General features: G+C 38.2%; 1 protein-coding gene across 15 annotated transcripts in view; it reads left to right on the top strand.

The window, feature by feature from the left end:
• MAGI2 (membrane associated guanylate kinase, WW and PDZ domain containing 2) overlaps positions 1–18,557 on the top strand; it is a 702,121-nt gene that overhangs the window by 603,047 nt on the left and 80,517 nt on the right. For 13 of the 15 annotated variants that reach the window (XM_054631283.2, XM_077179135.1, XM_077179138.1 and 10 more), the window contains 2 exons: positions 9,101–9,132; positions 13,453–13,642. In XM_054631283.2, coding sequence (XP_054487258.1) covers positions 9,101–9,132; positions 13,453–13,642 — 222 coding nt within the window. The remainder of the gene's footprint in view (positions 1–9,100; positions 9,133–13,452; positions 13,643–18,557) is intronic. The other 2 variants (XM_077179136.1, XM_077179134.1) reach the window with 1 other exon arrangement.

The following is an 18,557-nucleotide window of genomic DNA, read 5'->3' as shown; positions in this document are numbered from 1 at the left end:
ATTGAAAATGCCTTAAGATCATCAAGGCCAACCATTAACCAGCACTGCAAAGTCCATCACTAAACCATGTCCTGAAGTACCACATTTACACATCTTCTAAATACCTCCAAGGATAGTGACTCAACCAACTCCCTAGGCAGCACGTTCCACTGCTTGGCAATCCTTTAGGTGGAGAAATTTTTCCAAATATACACATCCCCTGTGCAACTTTAGGCCCTTTTCTCTTGTCATATCTCTTGTTACTTGGGAAAAGAGATCAACGCCCACCTCACCACAACCTTATTCCTGAAATGTGTAGAGCAAAAAGGTGCCCCCTGAGCCTCCCTGTCTCCAGTTTAAGCACCCCCAGCTGCCTCAGCTGCTCCTCATCAGACTTGTGCTTCAGATCCTTCTCTGGACCCATTCCAGCATCTCAATGTCTTTCTTGTCCTGAGAGGCCCAATATTGATTAAAGGTGTGGCCTCACCATTGCTGGGTACAGGGGAATGATCACTGACCTGGGCCTGCTGGCCACACTATTGCTGATACAGGTCAGGATGCTAGTGATTGTAAGACTTCTCCCAGCTGCTTATAGAATGTTTCATGAGCCTCTTCATCCTGGCTGGGTGGTCTACAAAAGATTCCCACCATGTTATCTGTCTAGCTGGCCTCTCTTAATTCTTAAACATTCAGCTGTGTCATCTCATCACTAAGCTCCAGACAGTCAAGACAGCCCCTAACATACAGAGCTGCCTCTCCTTCCTTGCCTGTCTCTTCTGAAGAGTTTATTGTCTTCCATTGCAGCAGTCCAGGCATGTGAGTCATCCCACCACGTTTCTGTGGTGGCAGCTACATCATGGCTTTCCTGTGGTACCAAGAACTGTGCTTTCAGCTCTTCCTGTTTGTTGCCTGTGCAGTGTGTAGTGGTGTAGACATTCTCCAGCTGGGCTATTGGTACTGCCACCTTTTTGGGGAGAGAAGCCCTAATTCCTGTGTGACCACTGTCAGCTGCTTCCATGGTTTCTAGCTCTTAATAACCCTCATGTCTGCTGCTGCATGGATCCATCTCCTACCTCCACTGAGACAGCAGACCAGAGGGCATTGCTAGCACACTGTCCCTCAGTGACATGCAGCCCCCAGGGTTAGCTCTGGCAAGCATGGCTTTATCTCTTACCCCTTTCAAATCTAGTTTAAATCTCTTTCAATGAGCCCTGCTAACTCCTGTGCATAGATTCCCCACTATGAGAAAACTGTACCCTATCTGTTCTCTGAATTCCTGGTGTTCTCTAAACTAACCATGATCCAAAACACAAAACCCACACTTTGCTGGTGGCACCAGACTCAGAACCAAGGACTGATCTGATTGTTCTTCCTGTTTCTTCTGTAATAATCTTCTGCAACTGTAATAATAGAGGAGAACACTACCTGTGCTTCTGATCCCTTAACCACTCATCCCAAGGTCCTGAAGTCTGTCTTGATTTCCCTCTCACCTCTTGTTGCAACTTCATCACTGCCTACATGAAAAATGAATAATGGGGCTGTGTCAGGGTAGGAAGCTTTCTCTTCATATCTTTAACCAAGGCTGGAGGGAGGCAACAGACTTCCATAAAAGTGGGTCTGGGCTGCATATTGGGCCTTCTGTTCCCTTCAGAAGGGAGTTTCCTATGACAATGACCCATCTTTGTTTTGGAAGGCAGCTTTAGCACAGGGAGGAGCCCAACTTGATGACAGCATCACACCCATGCTGGATGAAGCCCCAGCCTTGTTATGTTTGGTTCCACTTGCAGAGCCTCATACCTGCTATGCCTGGATAGCTGGAGAGGTGAGGCAGTCTCAGAGGAGACATGCACTGGGCAGGCACTTGTCACCATTGCCACCAATCCTTAAGTCACTGTGTTCAGCCAGGGGGAGAGGATAACAAATTCTCTCTATCATGTGTCTTGTCTATCTGGGGAGCCTGTCCCTGGGAATGCAGGGAGTGAAGGTTAGAGCACAGTGCTGATAACACCAAGGTCATGGGCTCCATCCCTGGCTGGCCATTCACATAGAGTTGGACTTGACAATCCCTGTGTGCCTGTTCCAACTCAGAATATTCTGAGATTCCATTAGTCTGATATTCTTACACTCCCCCTGGTTCCTCAGCCTACTCACTTCCTCCCAGAGGTGTCATTGAGCACAGGAGATCCTCACTCACTGTGCCAGCAGTCCTGGCACAAGGGCAGTACAATCCTGGCACTGGGGTGGCAGTATGATCCCACTGGAGTTCCACCTGGGCAGCTGTGCTCCTCATGCTGGCTGCAGAGTTAGAGAGGCCTTTCTTCCTGTAGCTGGCAGGGTTTCAGCACCATTCCTGTGTGCCCTTCTGTGCCAGCTGCTGCCAGACTGTCACATCATGCCCTTGGTGCCACACCATGCCCTGTGTGCCCACCCTGCTGATGGTGCTCCTGGCCCCCAGAGATCCCTATGGGCTTTTTCTATCCTTTGGAGGAAGGCTTGGCCTGGTGCTCCTGGTCCTGTCAGCCATGGCATGAGCTGCAGGCTGCTATTGGCCCTCCTCTGAGCTTCCCAAATTCAGACAGTTCCCCCATGCATCTCACTGGAGCACTCCACAGGCAATCATGTCAGCACCAGAGCCACTCACCTCAGCAACTTCAGTAGGAAGAGATCAGGTACATTTTCCTAAAGTACTCTTCTACCTCTAGATCATTTCTGATAAACTTCTGTCTCACACTCTATGCTACGTGTCAAGAAGTCTGAAACTCTGAAGAGCTGAAATTAAGACTTGAACTCATGATGCCCCCACATCCCCTGAAGTACAGATAAGCCAGACAGGGTGGTACCCCAATAGGGTAAAGATGTAGCTGACTTTCCTTTGAACAGTCCCTGCTTTTTACCTATACTTTCACAAATTGTCTGTAGACAGAAATGTTTTTAATCTTTGGGATCACTTTTCATAGGTACAGTAGGCCAAAGAGTGAAAAACAGTGATGATTTAAACTGGAGCACTACTTCTGGTGCAGTTTTGCTTGGGTTGAGAACAGGAGCAATCAAGTAATGGAACATAAAGCAAAATGCCAGCACAAGCCACTACTGAGAATCAGTTTGCACCATTCTTTTTTCAGGAAAAACTGGGTTAATAACATCTGAGCATATGTATATAGCCATAAAGAAGACAGAGGTATTTCTCAGTTTTATTAATGTGAACCTGCATTTGATGCAGCTGATGACTGTAACCAGCCTCCATGTTACAGCAGCACAGTGCAGTTACTTGCCATGCTGCTTGTATATCACCTACTGCAAGGGAAAAGGCACTGGCTCTAAACACATGGAATGTTGTGGCCTGATCTAAGGCAGTGGGTCATTCATCTCACTCTGATGTGGGATGTGTTGATTTTTGGCCCATTGCATCAGGTGCCATCCCAGCTAAAGACCAAATGGATCCTCCACAGCATGGCACCATCTCTGCAGGACAGCTGACAGCAGGAGTAGCTAACTATGCTTGAAGAGCTAGAGCTTGCAGTCTTCTTACACCTACTCTTTATTTCAAGGTAAATCAACTTTTTGTTGTTGATAGAGTAAGAGTCAATATTTAGAGCTGTTTGAAAAAAATGGACCTTTGAAAAAATATTATGTGATAATGATTGATTTTATTAGAAATGGAACTACTAATTGCCATTCCCTATACATCATCTGTTACTTTAAACATGACATGATCAACTGAAACTTTTTATCACCTGCTGGTTTTCATAGGTATTATTTCCATTTATTTTTGTTCATTGTCTCCTTTTAGGTTTTGTTTACTACAGTGTATAAATTAATTGAATGTACTACTTCTCATTGATCATACTTCTTTTCGTTAAAAGGAGAAAATATTTGAAAATTGAATTAAGGGTATATATTGGTTCTGTATACACACAAAAAATTACCTCTCCCACAAGTATTTTCAGAATTTCAGCTGTAGGATATTTTAGATCTTAATGAGTCAACTCAATGATAGGATTAGTTCTGTGTACCCAATCTTACCACACCTAACATAGCTCAACAAAAGGCAAACATACAGAGGGAGAAACCATGTGTAATGTGCATGGTAAGAAACAGTTCCCTGAACCTGCTAAAGGTGAACACCTGAGTCTGAAGTCTCAGTGTTCTCACCTGTCACATCCATTTGAAGTAAATGAGTATTTGGTACCTTTGTAAATCAAGCCCATATAGACAACCGATAGACATCTCAGGGATTCCAGTCAGAGAAAGAAAAAAGCACAGAAAATAAATCTAGTGTTACAGTAAATTTATCCAGTAACTTTTCTAGAAGGAAAAACTTTTGCTTGAAGTGTTGTCACATGGATGTTGATTAGTTGCCCATGGAGTCAGTTAATGCTCTGGGAGTGCTCATCAGCCATCTGTTCAGTGACTTCCAAGCATCTTGGAAGGAGAAAGGTCTGTTCAGTGCTTAAGACAGCTTTGCTCAGGAAGCCATATGCAACAAGGATATTAAAGCACAAAAAAGCTCCCAAGAAGCCCAGTGAAAGCTAGTGGGCTTTCACTCATTAAAAGTGAAACTGTGACAAGTGATGTGGAGGGATGTTGACTTACCCTGAACGTTGCTTTAGATTAAAAATCTTTGTGTTGGATGCTGTTGAGTTCCTCCCCTGAAGCACACACTTGATTTCACTGCAGAAATCAAACTGTTCCCAGGCTTTAGTTTAATTATCCATACACATCTGCCACAGAGGTGAACATCCTTAAGAGTCCTGTGTCTTAGCAATAGCTATGTGAGTTACTTATGATTCTACGTGGTGTGAAGAACTTCTCCAGGAAACAATGCAAAATAATGTGCAAATAATGAATAATGAGAAAAATGAGAATAATGAAGATGGAAATGGAGCAAAATCATCCCCATGTGAGCAGACTAATAACCAAGGGCTGGTTTTGTACTACTGACATTACAGAATTTGCAAAAAACCTGAAAAGGAAATTAATCAGAGCTCTGTCTTGCAAATGCTCTAAGTCCTGCCTGATAAACTGCTTTTAGAAAACTAAACTTTTCAACAGTAAATCCTTGCTGAAGTGTAAGGCATGTGATATCTGTAAGAATATTTTACAACAAAAGCATACTTAAACTTGGCTACAAGAGGAAATAGATACAATGAGTGTGATGTGATTTGTCTTTTGTTACAGGATATCTTCATCAAAAAGGAGAAGTACAATAAACTGAAGCTGGAATTTGCCTTGATCTGAAAAAAAAAAAAAGAAAAAGAGTTTATTCTTCCTGCTACATTTGAACCCAAAATCTGTTTTCAGTTCACAGTGGTTTTTAGTTAAGTTACAACATAGAAACCATCACAGCTCTGATTTCCAGGGAAGCTCATTTTGGAAGGTGGTAAATGCAACTTAAAAAACAATCTCAAAAATAATTTTCGTAACTCCGCTTTATGAGAAAATGCAGAGGACATGTGGTTGTTATTGTACCTCAGCTTATTTTTTTGAAATTAAACAATTTAAATGTTCATATGTGTTGGCCACCAGCTGCTGTACCTTATTACAGTTTAAATAGCCAACCTGGAATAAGAAATCATTATTTTCTCAAAACGAATTTTGCAGAAGTATATGAGGTTATGTATTTTTATTGTTGCATGCTTACATGTTGCCACAGTATTTTCCTGCTAGCACCTGGCTCAATGGTGGGGGCTTTTTTAACAAAAGCCAGGAACCCAATTGTCCTTTCCTGAACTGATGCAGACCTGTACTGGCTGTCTTTACAAGGAGTGCTAATGAAGTAGATACAGGAATCTTCAAGAAATGGACTATAGTTTGTGTGGTGAGGTTACCATGAGGAGGGGTGGCTGTCAGGCACATGGGTGAGCCAAAAGCCACTCATGGTAAGAACAGGCTGCATGAAGTATTTTTAGGTGGATCTAAGCTGACTTCGGTTATTTCAAATTTTAAACATGTGTGTGGATATGCAGGTGAGGGGTGTTCATACGTAAATGTTCATATAATATTTTCAGCTACTCAAGTTTTTATGAAGACATCCCAAGTTGGACAGCAGGGGGCTGGGAGTCTGGGGAGGGTGGAGCAGAAACCTGGAAGTGGAATGAGGTTGTCAGAGGTTATCCAGTATGTGTTTCTAGTTGGATGTGAGTTCATCAGAAGATTGGGCAGTATTAGTGTTGTACTGGTTCTCAAAGGAAATGGAAAGCTGCATTTTTTGGAGAACAAATTTCAGCCCTGTTGATAAATCAGTATCTGTATATGAACTGGTGCCAGTCTGCTGGCAGCTGTCATTCAGGTGGGATCCTGCTCTCCCTGCTGGAGAGGGCTCACATGGCATGTAAGGGGCACCAGAAAGTCAAGGAAAATCTGGTGTGAAGTAAGGTCAAACCAAATGAAAGTCCACTTCTCATTGCCTGCTCTAGATGGCCAACACTGCTGAGTGGACACTGAATATACATTATTAAGGTATATTCTTCTGGTGAGATTTTAAGCCTCAGTTTTCTACATATAGAGGATTTGTTTCTTTTACTCTTGCAGTGTTCTACATATGCAATATTCTCTTGAATTGCAGCAATTGTTGCATGTGTTTAAATACTGGTGATAATTATTTTGGTACACAACAATTATCCATGATCAGTCTCACATTGAATAACTGATAATGTCATATATTCTATAAAAGTCAGTTTTGTTTAGGTTGGGAAAAGGATGTTTAGTTCATCTGTGAGTGTAGATCTTATGTGAGAGAATATTAAAATTGTCAAGAAATAGGTAAGAGATGTAATGTAAAGTTCCTTTATGCAACTAGGCCTTCACCCCTTTAGCCCAGCACCTAATCTTTGACAGAGGTGAGAGATTATCTTATTTTACATGAGGTCAAGGTGTAACAGATGGAATTAAATCCGAAGAATGGATTTTACTATTAGTCCCAGTGTTTGTTACCTTTAGAGATTGTTGCTTCTATAGCACCCATTTGTACACATATGGATCTCCAATTTTTATTTTTTTTTAATTTTCCTTTGGAGCTTTTACTTCTCTGGCATCCTATATCCGTTAGTTTTCTTAACATAATTTCATGCTGTGTGAATAAATATTGCTTTTTATTTTTTTTGAGTGTAGATGTTGTCATTTGTATGTTGCAGTCTGTGCCCATAACCTCTAAGCTAAATATAACTTTATATTCTCTTTGTTTAAATGAATAATTGGATTTTTTTTAATTGAGGGGCTTTAAAAAAATTTTTGACTTGATGTATATGTCATTGTGTATTTGATTTTTAAACACTTATTATATTTTTCATTGATAGTAAATTTTTTATGATATCTCCAGCATAACTTATTTTTAGGTGGAGACAGTAAATAAATAGGGAAAAAAAGACCTTTCAGTTTAATAAGGAGTAATTTTTCATGACAGTAAGTTATGGGAGGTGCACAGTACCAATGGGTAAGGAGTGTTACCTCTGCCAATACTTTCTGAACAACAAATCGGGGTAGTAAGTTGATTTGAGCAAGTTTCTAGTCTCATCTTTAGCTCAGAGCAGAAAAGTACTTTTTAGTTTTCACTCTTATTAACAGTACAGAAGCATAGTGGGTAATAAAAAGGTAGCCATCTGCCATCCAATAAGTTATTTAATAAGTTTCTGCTACAGAATCTTTAATACTGAAAGTGGTGTACAAGCCAGATCTATCAAGGATGCCTGTTATCTCAGCTTGAGTTTGCAGATGGAAAGAAATCTGTCCACTTGTTAATAAAGCAGTTTTTATCCAGGCACTGTCTAGTCAGTAAGCGTAAACCTTTCCAGGATTACTTTTTTCAATAGACCTTTTTTTAAAAAAAACACATCAGCATTACTAAATAGCCAGTGTTTCACTACAAATGGCTCAAGTGATTTTACACTGCAAGATACTTCAGTCAAAATTAATTAAGTTCAGGGCAGAAAAGATTACCAATCACAGAATTCTACAAACCTTAAATATATGTGGAAATATAATTCCTGGTGTGATTTTTCTGTAGAAAGATACTATTCTAATGCTCACATAATTTTAATTTTCTTTTTAGACTCACTTTAGAAAAAGAAATAATGAAGTCAGTACTACTCTTTCAGCTGAATTCATTTTTTGAATGAAAGAGCAGCCCTCCTATTAGATATCTCACTTTAAGCACCATTTCCATTTCCAACAAAACAAATGAGCTCTTTGTTATTAGTTTTTAATTTTACCTAGGAAGGTCCACAGATTTTTTTTTTTACCTACTATTAAGCTCAGAATGAGTTTTTTAATGAAAGCTATGTTGAAAGCTGGTATTTTTTTAAAAAGTGATCTAATACCTTTTTTAAAGGCTTTTTTTTATTATTTAATACTTTGTAAAGGTTTTTAACATTGTATTGCATAAGATAGGAACAGTGTTTTCAATGAGTGTTTCAAATAATTTCCTTTTATGAAAAAGACATATCTGGAGTTTTAAACATTTGTAAGCTACAAGAGTTGAAATTTAGGGAAGTCACTGAAGCAAGTTATCAATCAGTGAGTAACTAAGGAAAAGGAGATAACTACTTGTGTAAAAGAGGTAGTCATGCATGACTTCTTGCTAACTAAGACCAAAACCAGGACAGTATCAAAATAAGCAATCCTCTGGAGAGACTAGACTCTAGACTAATGAAACCGTTATTTTTCTTCAGGCTTTTCTTCTAAAAAAATCTCTTGTATTATTAGGTTTTGTTGATGGGATGTTCTGAATGCTTCTTCCTAAAGGTGCGACTGCATTTGACACATCAATACCAGGTCATTTGGTGTCTTATCCAATGTCCACCAAGACATTTGGAAGTCCTTTTGATTAGTTCTTTTAATTTCAACCTAATCCCATGCTGTTTGTAAAGTATGGCAATGATCTCAATAGCTCCACTTGCATATATATATATGTATATGTGTGTATATATATATATATATTTTTCTATCTATTTTTTCTTAGAAATTATCCCTCGTGTTTTGTGTTTTCACCCCTTGTGTGTAGAGAATTTTCATATCTATCAATATTATCTGCAGACCTGAATGAGAATGGGAGCATAGACACCACTTAGCCTCCATTCTTTATGCATCAGAAAAAGCTGCTAACATTATTTTTTGTTTATTTCAGGTTTCTTTTCTCCATGGAAAACTCCAAAGCCTGTAAGTTTTCTTTCAAAATTGTACACATTGAGTTCATAAGATGGCTATCATGCAAAGCAAATTTCTGTAGGCTGTCACCTACCCACCCTGTTCCCAGCCCATGGGACACCTCTCAGCAGTGCCCCAGCCCCAAGTGACACAGCACCAGGGGTGGCTTCCCTGAAAAGCTCTGAGGATCTGTTGACTTGGAGTCTGCCAGAAGTGGAAGAAGGAAAACCCTCATGTTAAGATGGGTGGCAAGAACCAGAAATGTGGAGGTTTAAAAATATGAGGTCTGGAGAAGAAGGGAGCAGAAATGAGTCCAGTCTAGTCTTCTAGTTGGCAAATTCTTTGAAATTAACAGCATGCACTTTTTCTGGTTTACAAGTGGCTTGAGTTTAACATCCTCAAAGAGATTGTTACTCTTTCTTGCATTAGGAGATCTAGAGCTGCAATAGTCACACTTCAAATAAGAGCTTGGGCTAGAAAACTGACTGAGGCTCCTTTTAATCAACTTTTCTATGTTTCTATGATTTTGACAGTAAAACCCAAGGTGTAAAGACTTTCCACTGTAGGACTGTAAGCAATTACTGTGGTTATTCTGCTGACACCACATTATATAATTTTTTCAATTTGTGACAGCATTCACAGTATAAAACAAATTCATAGGGTACTATTTTTGGTTGTCTGGTTTGTTTTATTATAGGGAGTTGTTTGGTTTTTGGGTTTTTTTTGGTTGTTATTTTTTTTAATTTGGCTTTTTAATTGAGATTTTACAGACCTTAGAGCAATTCTTAATTCTCCACAAGAGTGTGTAGAGGAAATAGATCCTGAAGACTCCTAAGAGCAATGGGAATAACATTAGCAACACTTTTTAAAGGACTTAGAGGCTTCTTACTGGGGAGCAGGCAGGGGAAGTACATTAAATCTGAACTTTACATACTCTCATATTGGAACATGGCATGCTTAAATTTTGCCAAAATAATTTTTGTACCCTGTCAAGTACAAATACCAATTAATCAGCTGATGCAACTTTGTCAGACTGCTTCAGCTTGTAGTGGTTTTGCTGTAAAAGGATAGAGTCTGTATACAATACATTGGAATAAGTATTGCATAAGTAGCTTTGCTCATCTATGTAGCACGACATTTTTGAAAATAAATTGGATTATTAAAAGCTGGCTTGCTCTCACCAGTTTAAGACTCCTGAATTGCTGGAATGTTCAACTTTTAATCTCAGATAAAAAGTGAGGAAATAGATAGCTTGCTGCTCTCTTGTTAAAGATCCACATTTGAAGACCTCCTCCTGTCCATACTTTGCCCTTTTATGTACACATCAAATATATAAATATCAGTGTATTTATTGTTGATAATTTTTGCAATATCTCATTATATAAATAGTATGGTTGTTCATGCTCAAGAAGCACTTGCCAATAATCAGGATCTAGAAAAACAACCTGAGTTGATGCAATTTTTCATGCAATGATGTGAGGAAAACCAGGGCTTGCAGAACAATATAACACCATTGTGTGCTGTACCTGCAGGCAGACTGACTGCTCACAGCCACTCTATTTTGGGGTAATCTCAGCAAGAGATTTCACTAATGATCGACTGAGTTAAGGTAGTGTGAATTCCTCTGTCTGGCACCACTTTTAACTAGAGAAATAGTCAGACATAAATTTCTCATGTCCAAGGCCTGAAGATTGAAACCAAGTGCCTGCAGCACTGTGTGCAGACAGTCTGAAGCAGTAAGGCCAGCACAGGAGGTTTAGAAAGCCTCCCCAACACCTCAGCACAGCCTTGATCTGTGTAACAGCAAAGGAAAGCACAGTAACCTGGGATAACAGATATTTCCAGTGATTCCTATGTATATCATACATATTTTATATGTGTATATCATGTATAATATTAGTGCAAAACGACCATGAGCAATATCACCAAACCATTGCCCCAGTTTGGAGTTGATGCCCTTCACTCACTACTGTCCTTACTCACTTTCAAGAATGCCTTCTTTTCTGGAGTAGCATTATGATAACTTCCATTACTGAATGCTAGGTGACTGTTTAATTAGTTAATACAGGTTTGGGAGATATAATTTCCCTTCTGTTTATCTGCTTATTTAGCTGGTTGAACTTCACACTTGAAGATTTAGAGCAAACCAGCAAGCAAGAGTTAGACATATGGGACCCAGTAGGGTTTTGCCAATTGATCTCCAGTTTCCTGTCCTTTCTCCAGGGTAAAGTTTGCTCATCAAAGATAATGATATTTTCCTTTCTTTTTTTAAATCTTTCTTTAAGTATTTTAATTTTGTCCAGTTTCACATTTTGAAAGAGGTAAGTGATCTATTTCCCCAGCACTTTCCAAGAAATTAGGAATCTTTCACATCTAGACAGACATGGCCCTGCATGTCTTTCATCTTCATAATGACAAGATAGTTTGGTTTCACTGGCTTGTGTTCTTCTTTTAGATTCCTAAGGGAAGGTAAAGCCTACACATATTTTCCTGGTAATTTCCTATATCATAAGGAGCTTGAATTGAGCTTAGTTCTTCTTTCCTGTTTAGACATAGGGGTCATAATCAGGTGTGTTTCTAGAGACCTTTCAATTTACAATTCCATAATGGAATTATATACTATATATGTGTTTATAGCTACTGGAGGTAATTTCTTCAAGGCTCAGAAGTAGTACTGTGCTATCCATGTGACTTACCACACAGGCTAATTTACCCAAAGGGCAATTATTTGCAGAGGATAAATTTACCTTGATATAGAGGGTACCTGAAGATACCCAAGATAAATTCCTAAGCTATTTTAATGGCAGCTTGAGTATTTCCATATGCCACTGTATTGCACAGAATGTACATACTTAGAGTTTTGAATGAACCAGCCCTACTTACTGCTGAAATTCTGACAGAAACACGTTTTGAGTTATAATAATACTTTGTAAAATAACTGAAAATGGCCAATATCTATAATCCATGTGTTCTTAAATATGAGCCTAAGAAGGTCAGATCACCGGGGATATGCAGCAGGATAATTATTCAGCATATTCACCAGGAGGACACTAAAACATCTACAGTCCACACATACTTGGTGTGAAAAAAGCCTGATGCAGTTAATCATCAGAATAGAGAGTAAAGATTACCTGCTGACCCAAATACCTTCTGAAACCAAGGAACTAAAGACAAATGATAGTCACAGAATTTGTAGAGCAAGCCCACTATAAACCTGCAATCATCTTTGATAAAGCTTTGCTGATACAACAGTAGAAGTCAGTGGAATTTAATTACAGATGAGTTTGTTTCCAAGAGGCATTTTTTGTGTAATTACCATTGTTGGGTTATGTGTGAGAACACACTGTTCTGGAGGCTTTACCACCCTTGTCCTCAGGAGGGGTTATAGGAATAGCTAAGTACTCATTTCCTGGGATAAACATTTGTGTTTTGTTTAATTTAGCCTCTTCAAAGAAATTTGCTAATGCAATTTGATTAGTAGCCAACTTCTTCAAGAAATAAAAAAGCAGATCCTCAAGCCATCTTTAGCACAGCCTATCATATCTTCAAGCTTGATGTACATGTAAGACTGCTAAAGACAGTCTTGAAAAAAGCGTGAACTGAGGTGTCTTTCATGCATAGACAATAGGCTGTTGTAGGCTTTCCTGTAAATGGCCTGGAAGATTTGAAAGCCTTATCCTGTGCTTGGTTGTATAATGCCACTTTAGTGAGATTTTTTGAACACTAGATGCCTGAATATGTGCTGTAATAATTTTCTCTTCGGTTTTGATTTGTTTTGATTTTCTTTTGGTTTTGACTTTGGTTTATTAAATCTTCTGTTGGAGCTGTAAATTCTGGTCCCAGTTACAGTTATCTCCTTGTCCCTGGGCAGCTTGTTATTTTCATGTATTCTCAGAAGATACAGCACTATGGACATTCACTTGCTACACGGTCTGTCCCTCCTTTGCTAAGCACTACCTTCATGTATGTTATGCATTTTGATGAATCTGATAATCATGTCTTTACAAACTGACAGATTCCACCTTTAGCAAATAATTTCCAGTAGCTCAGCACATTCTGTGAGAGGCACTCCACATGCTCCAGAGGTAATGCTGGGCCTAATCTTACCTGAGAAAGGTCACATCTTGCCATGAGCAACAAACTAAGGAGTAAATTTAACCAAGTCATTTTATAAACGGCACAACACACACCTTTCATTTCAAAAGGCAGCAAACAGATTTACTAATTTTACAAAAAACACATCCTCAAGAGAAATCACTGGTTTTGGTCTCATTGTGGAAGCGACAGTTTTTGCAAAACTTTATTTTTATTTTCTGTATGTTTTTATTCCAGATGATGGAACGATGGGAGAATCAAGGCAGCCCTCAAACCAGTGTGTCTGCTCCAGCTATGCCACAGAATATTCCCTATCCACCCGCTCTTCACAGGAGTTCATTTCCTGATTCAACAGAGGCCTTTGATCCACGAAAACCTGACCCGTATGAGCTGTATGAGAAATCAAGAGCTATTTATGAAAGTAGGCGTAAGTGAAAGCTCTCTTGACCCTGCTGGCCATTTAGTACTTAAAATTTTGCCTTTGAATGTGTCACTGTTGACATGATTTTCTGTAATTATCTTTTGTAATTTAAAGAAACTACATTTCTTTCCAGTAAATAGAGTCCATTGTAAATGTTTCAGAAATTGTACACTTACATATTTTCTTAGATCTTACCTAAATTCTCATATTTGACTTTCATAGGTGTTTTTTCCTTATATTTTTGATCTCCTCATTTTGACTGTTAAGTCCTTGGTGAAGCACAGTATATGTCTCACCACATTTTACTGTGTTTTTTTTATTTCATAGTCAACCAATAGGAAGATGTGAATTTATCAATGAAAAAAAGAGTGTCACATGCTTTCACTTCAAAGTAACATTTTTTTAAGAAATTTCAAATGTATTTTTTTTATAAAAATGTCTTTGACAAGTTTTCACATTGTCCTTGGTAGTTAGAAAGTAACCCAGAGCATAAAGTACTGTTTGAAGACCTATACAAAACAGTACTGAGCCATTGAGATGCTCATCTTTATTTAATTTCTCATGGTTTTGGAAATATAGCCCATATTTTTGACAGCAAGAATAAAAGGGCTTAGACTTATTTACTCTTTTTGTAAAGAACATTTTAGCTAAAAATTTTGTTCTAAATTGTCTGCAGCCTTTGCACTTACTAAGATAAATTCTTAAAGATAGTTAATTTTTTTACTGAAAGCTTTCTCACCACTGTCATTACTTGCATATGCCACTTTTCAATTCATTTTGTAAAATACTTGAGCCTATGGACCAAAATATGCTGTAAATTACACATAAAATATTGGAGCTGATTCAGACGAGCCCATTAAGTTAGCTGGGCCCAGAGACCTGGAATGTTCAAATTTCTTCAGCATGCAAAGGGATGGTCTGAAGGAAATACATTATTGTCCCCAACACTGGGTTCATACCATTCTTACTTGCCTTGCCTGATATAAATTACAGCATCAGCATCTCCTCTTTGGCTTTGGCATTCCCAGTCCCCACAAGAATGGACATGCTGGAGGAACACCAGAGTTCATTTCACATCACCTCCAAGTGAACCCTGATCTAGTCTCAAAGCTGCACATCATAGTCCTCGGTTCTTTGCCACTGTGGCCAGTGCCACCATCTTCTACCACACTGATCCTATTAGTGGAACACTTTTCAATATAGATTGTCACCCTAAAATTCACTTTCCATAATACAGATTTTTTTTTTTTTTTTTTTTGAGGGAGACAGTTGTTGATGTTTTATTTAACTCCATGTACTTAAATAAATTGCTGGCTTTTTTGAGGAATACCAGCATCTTACCAGGATATCTTACTCACCCTAAATATGGATTTGAGTAAAAAAAGTATTTAATCTTAAATTGTAAACTGTTAGGCATAGAAACTAAAATTTCCACTACATTTACAAACACCATGTAGTCCAGGTTGGCTGGTATTCCCAAGACAATGTACAAAAAAGAGACTATTATTTTTGAAATTTTAAAACTCATTGAAGTATGGATCAGGATGCTGTGTGGAGTAGGCCAAATAGGTTTGAAAGAAGACTAATTTTGATCAAAGATTGGAAATAGTTTTCAGACATCTCCCTTCTTTCGCTTTCTCCTGTGCATTAAGGGCTAGACTAGTATATAAATAAAAACATTTGCTTGAACTGCCATGTTATTCTCCAAAGTGATAGAATTGGGTATATGATAAATTAAAAGGAAAATAATCCATTCCACAGTTAGAAATTATTTTATGTAGTTCAGCACCTCTACTGAAAAAACTCTTGGCTTTGTATAGAGCTCTAACAAACAGAAAACCCTTTACAAATAATAATTTCCCATATCAGTAGCTTTTAGAAGTGATGAAGTTTAACAAAAATCATTCCACTCAACAGTCAGAACCATCTTCTGTAATTAAAGTCATCAGGCCAAGAATGCCAACTTTGTACATTGAAACAAATATCTCTGGGAGACAATTAGGAAAATTTTCTAAATGCCATATGGATATATGACACATGTATTTATATGGCATTTTCTTTCATCCTGATCCCCAATCTATGCTTGATCCATGTGTGCCCTTCATAAAACTGTGGGAATATAGATCTGATGTCAACCACAAAGATTCACTTACCCCCCAGAAGACTATATACTACATTAGAAGATATATTACACCATGCAATATTCATGGGTGCTTTCTTCAAGTTTTCTGAGCCCTTCTTTGACCAACATGAACTCTTATCTTTTATATGATCTACTGTGTTAAGGAGTATATGCTTTACAATAGGAAGAGCATCTAACATGTGGGTTGGAGTTATGCTAAAGCCTGTGTTTTACTGGTATAATTGCATTTGAGTTTGGTCGAAAAGGCAACTGGAAACTCTATGTGAGATGTTTGCAGCCAGCTGCCTAGAAAACCAAATAATTAAAAATAGTGAAGCTGCTAGGCCCAAAACAAGAAATTGAGAGATGAAAAGCAAGACTGCAGTAACCTTATCCTAGATTTTGATCAGTGTCCCATCTTCCAGCTAATCTTGGAAACATAAATTTCCTATCTTCTTTCTCCACTATCCCCTCAACATTTTCTCTAAGATTTGATTCCACTAGTTTCCAACCAGATCTTGTCTGCATTCATTCATATCCCTTATTTATAAATAGCTACCTCCAAAGATGTCTATTCTCCCTGACATTTTTTTTTTCATGAATGCCATAAGCACACATTTTAGCAAATTCGATTTGTCAAGCCTTAGCACCACATAGTTGTCCTGTTTCCTGAAGATGGAAACAGCAGGAAGGAAATCCATTACTGAGTCAAGTAATTGTCATGTAATTTGAGTATATAGGAGGGAGAGTTTCAAGACAACACTGTTTCCTACCATATGGCAGTGTCAGGTTGGTTATCTTTGGGAAGAACATACCCTAAAAGTGCACAGGAAAAGTTCAGCTACTTGTTTTTTTTAAGTACTTCTTATCTCAAAGCAAGTCTGTCTTATCTCCTGGCAAGACCTTCTTTTCATCTTCATCTTCTAAAAATAGGGCAAAGAAGTGAACAATCATGACCCAAAAAATTCAAAAAAAAAGAGATAGTGCAAAATTTTTGTTTCTCTCATAGTGAGACTGTTACTTAACATTTAATTTTTGGAACTTCTATAGCTCTGATTTTCTATAGAGCCTTTTATCATAGGGTTTCCCCACAGTCAGCACTCAGCAGGGCCTCATAAAATTCTCCTGCTTCCCAGTCAGAGAGGGAGTGAAGCAAGTTATGAAAAACAGGGTAGTTCTGTGAGGAGCACAAGGAACATGACTCAGAGCAAGAACTAGACCATTGTATTGCCTCTAGCTCATGCCTACCTAATGATAGCAAGAAGAGGGTTGCAAGCAGGAAGTCTCAATGAAAAAGTATGATTTTCATTCTACAGAAATGTTTTTCCACCTAAGGAACATGAAGAACCTGCAAGACCCTGTGTGATGAGAAGATTTCAGTTTCCAATGGTTACATATGAATTGCAAAGCACTCTTACTTCTGCATGGGAAATAGTTTCATAGAGGCAATCAAATGATGCATTAGTACAAAAACAGAGTGCAACTCTATTTTGGAAGTCATAGTACCTTTGAAAATTGTTTGTCGTGAGTTAGCTGATACCTATCAGGTCTTCCCTCTTAGCTGTCACCTATCCCTATGGTCAAAGCTCCAAGTAGATAAAAAAAGATCATGAGGGGTGTCCAAACACTGAGGAGGACTACCATGTCATCTAAATAACTGCTTAAAAGCAAAAGATGGGAAATTTGCTCATGCTTTCTTTCTTTACTTTGTCTCTCTGGTTTGGGTTTTTTTTGTTTGGTTTTTTTTTTTTTTTCTTTTTTGTTTTGGGTTTTGGGTTTTTTTTTACTCTCTTCCCCATCTCTTCTTATTTTTCTGCATGCTGAAGAATACCTACCTAACTTTCTGCTGTGATGTAATTCTCTCAACTGGATACTTTTTCATTTTTTCTGTTCTTCTATTAATTCAAAGCAAAACCTTTGTCTCCTTTCTCCTTACGAAAACTGTTAGAGTGTAAGTGACATTGTGACTCTCCCCATAACCAGTTTAGGTACAGAAGGTAGAAAATGGAACATCAGATCAGGAATTTCCCATTAATGAAAAAATTATGGCTTCATATGTACCAGATTAAAACAGCTGTAACTGGAGCCCCTGAGTTATCATTAGGAGACCTCATTCAGCTGAATTTAAAATTTTTGCTTTTATAAATTCTCCTTCTCATGTCTTATATTTTATATTGAACTCTGTTTATTGTAGATTCACAATTTATAAAAAACTTTATTCAGACACCCCTGTAGGCAGACATTAGTCAACCAGGTGTCACAAAGCTGTTGGGAATCATAATTCCATAATATTTCTCTAGTTATAATAGAAATTTGAGGTTATATTCCTCTAAGGAAAGAGGTAAAATAATTTTTTTCTTCATTGATTGGGTTATATTTGTCCTTCAGTTAGTGTGGTAGCCAAGGCTGGTGATGTGACACAGAAATGCCAGTAGGAAGAATGAGATAAGCCAGTGATAAGCTCTCATTAAAAGTGAAATCTGAACAATTACAGTTCCACCTTTAGCTGGAAGGGCAAAAGTAACTTTCTTCAAAATCTCCCATGTTATTTTCTCGTCTGACCACAGTATTTTGAATTTCTTAAGTCGCTTTCAAATCTAGCTGTTTTATGCAATGCATTATTTTTTTACTGCCAGAGATTTTAACAAATTGGAAAGCAACCAAAAAGCAAAGTTCACCAACACCTGTGAAATATGTAAATGGCAAATGTATTTGCATAACTTGCCTCCACATAATAAGGCACATTCTTTGGCAGACTTATAAATACCTTTCTGTAAGGGTCACAGACAAGCACTTCAA

Source organism: Agelaius phoeniceus, chromosome 5, assembly GCF_051311805.1.
Source record: "Agelaius phoeniceus isolate bAgePho1 chromosome 5, bAgePho1.hap1, whole genome shotgun sequence".
Taxonomy (NCBI): domain Eukaryota; kingdom Metazoa; phylum Chordata; class Aves; order Passeriformes; family Icteridae; genus Agelaius; species Agelaius phoeniceus.
The sequence above is the reverse complement of the archived record's forward strand: the minus strand, read 5'-3'. Positions and strand labels throughout refer to the sequence as shown.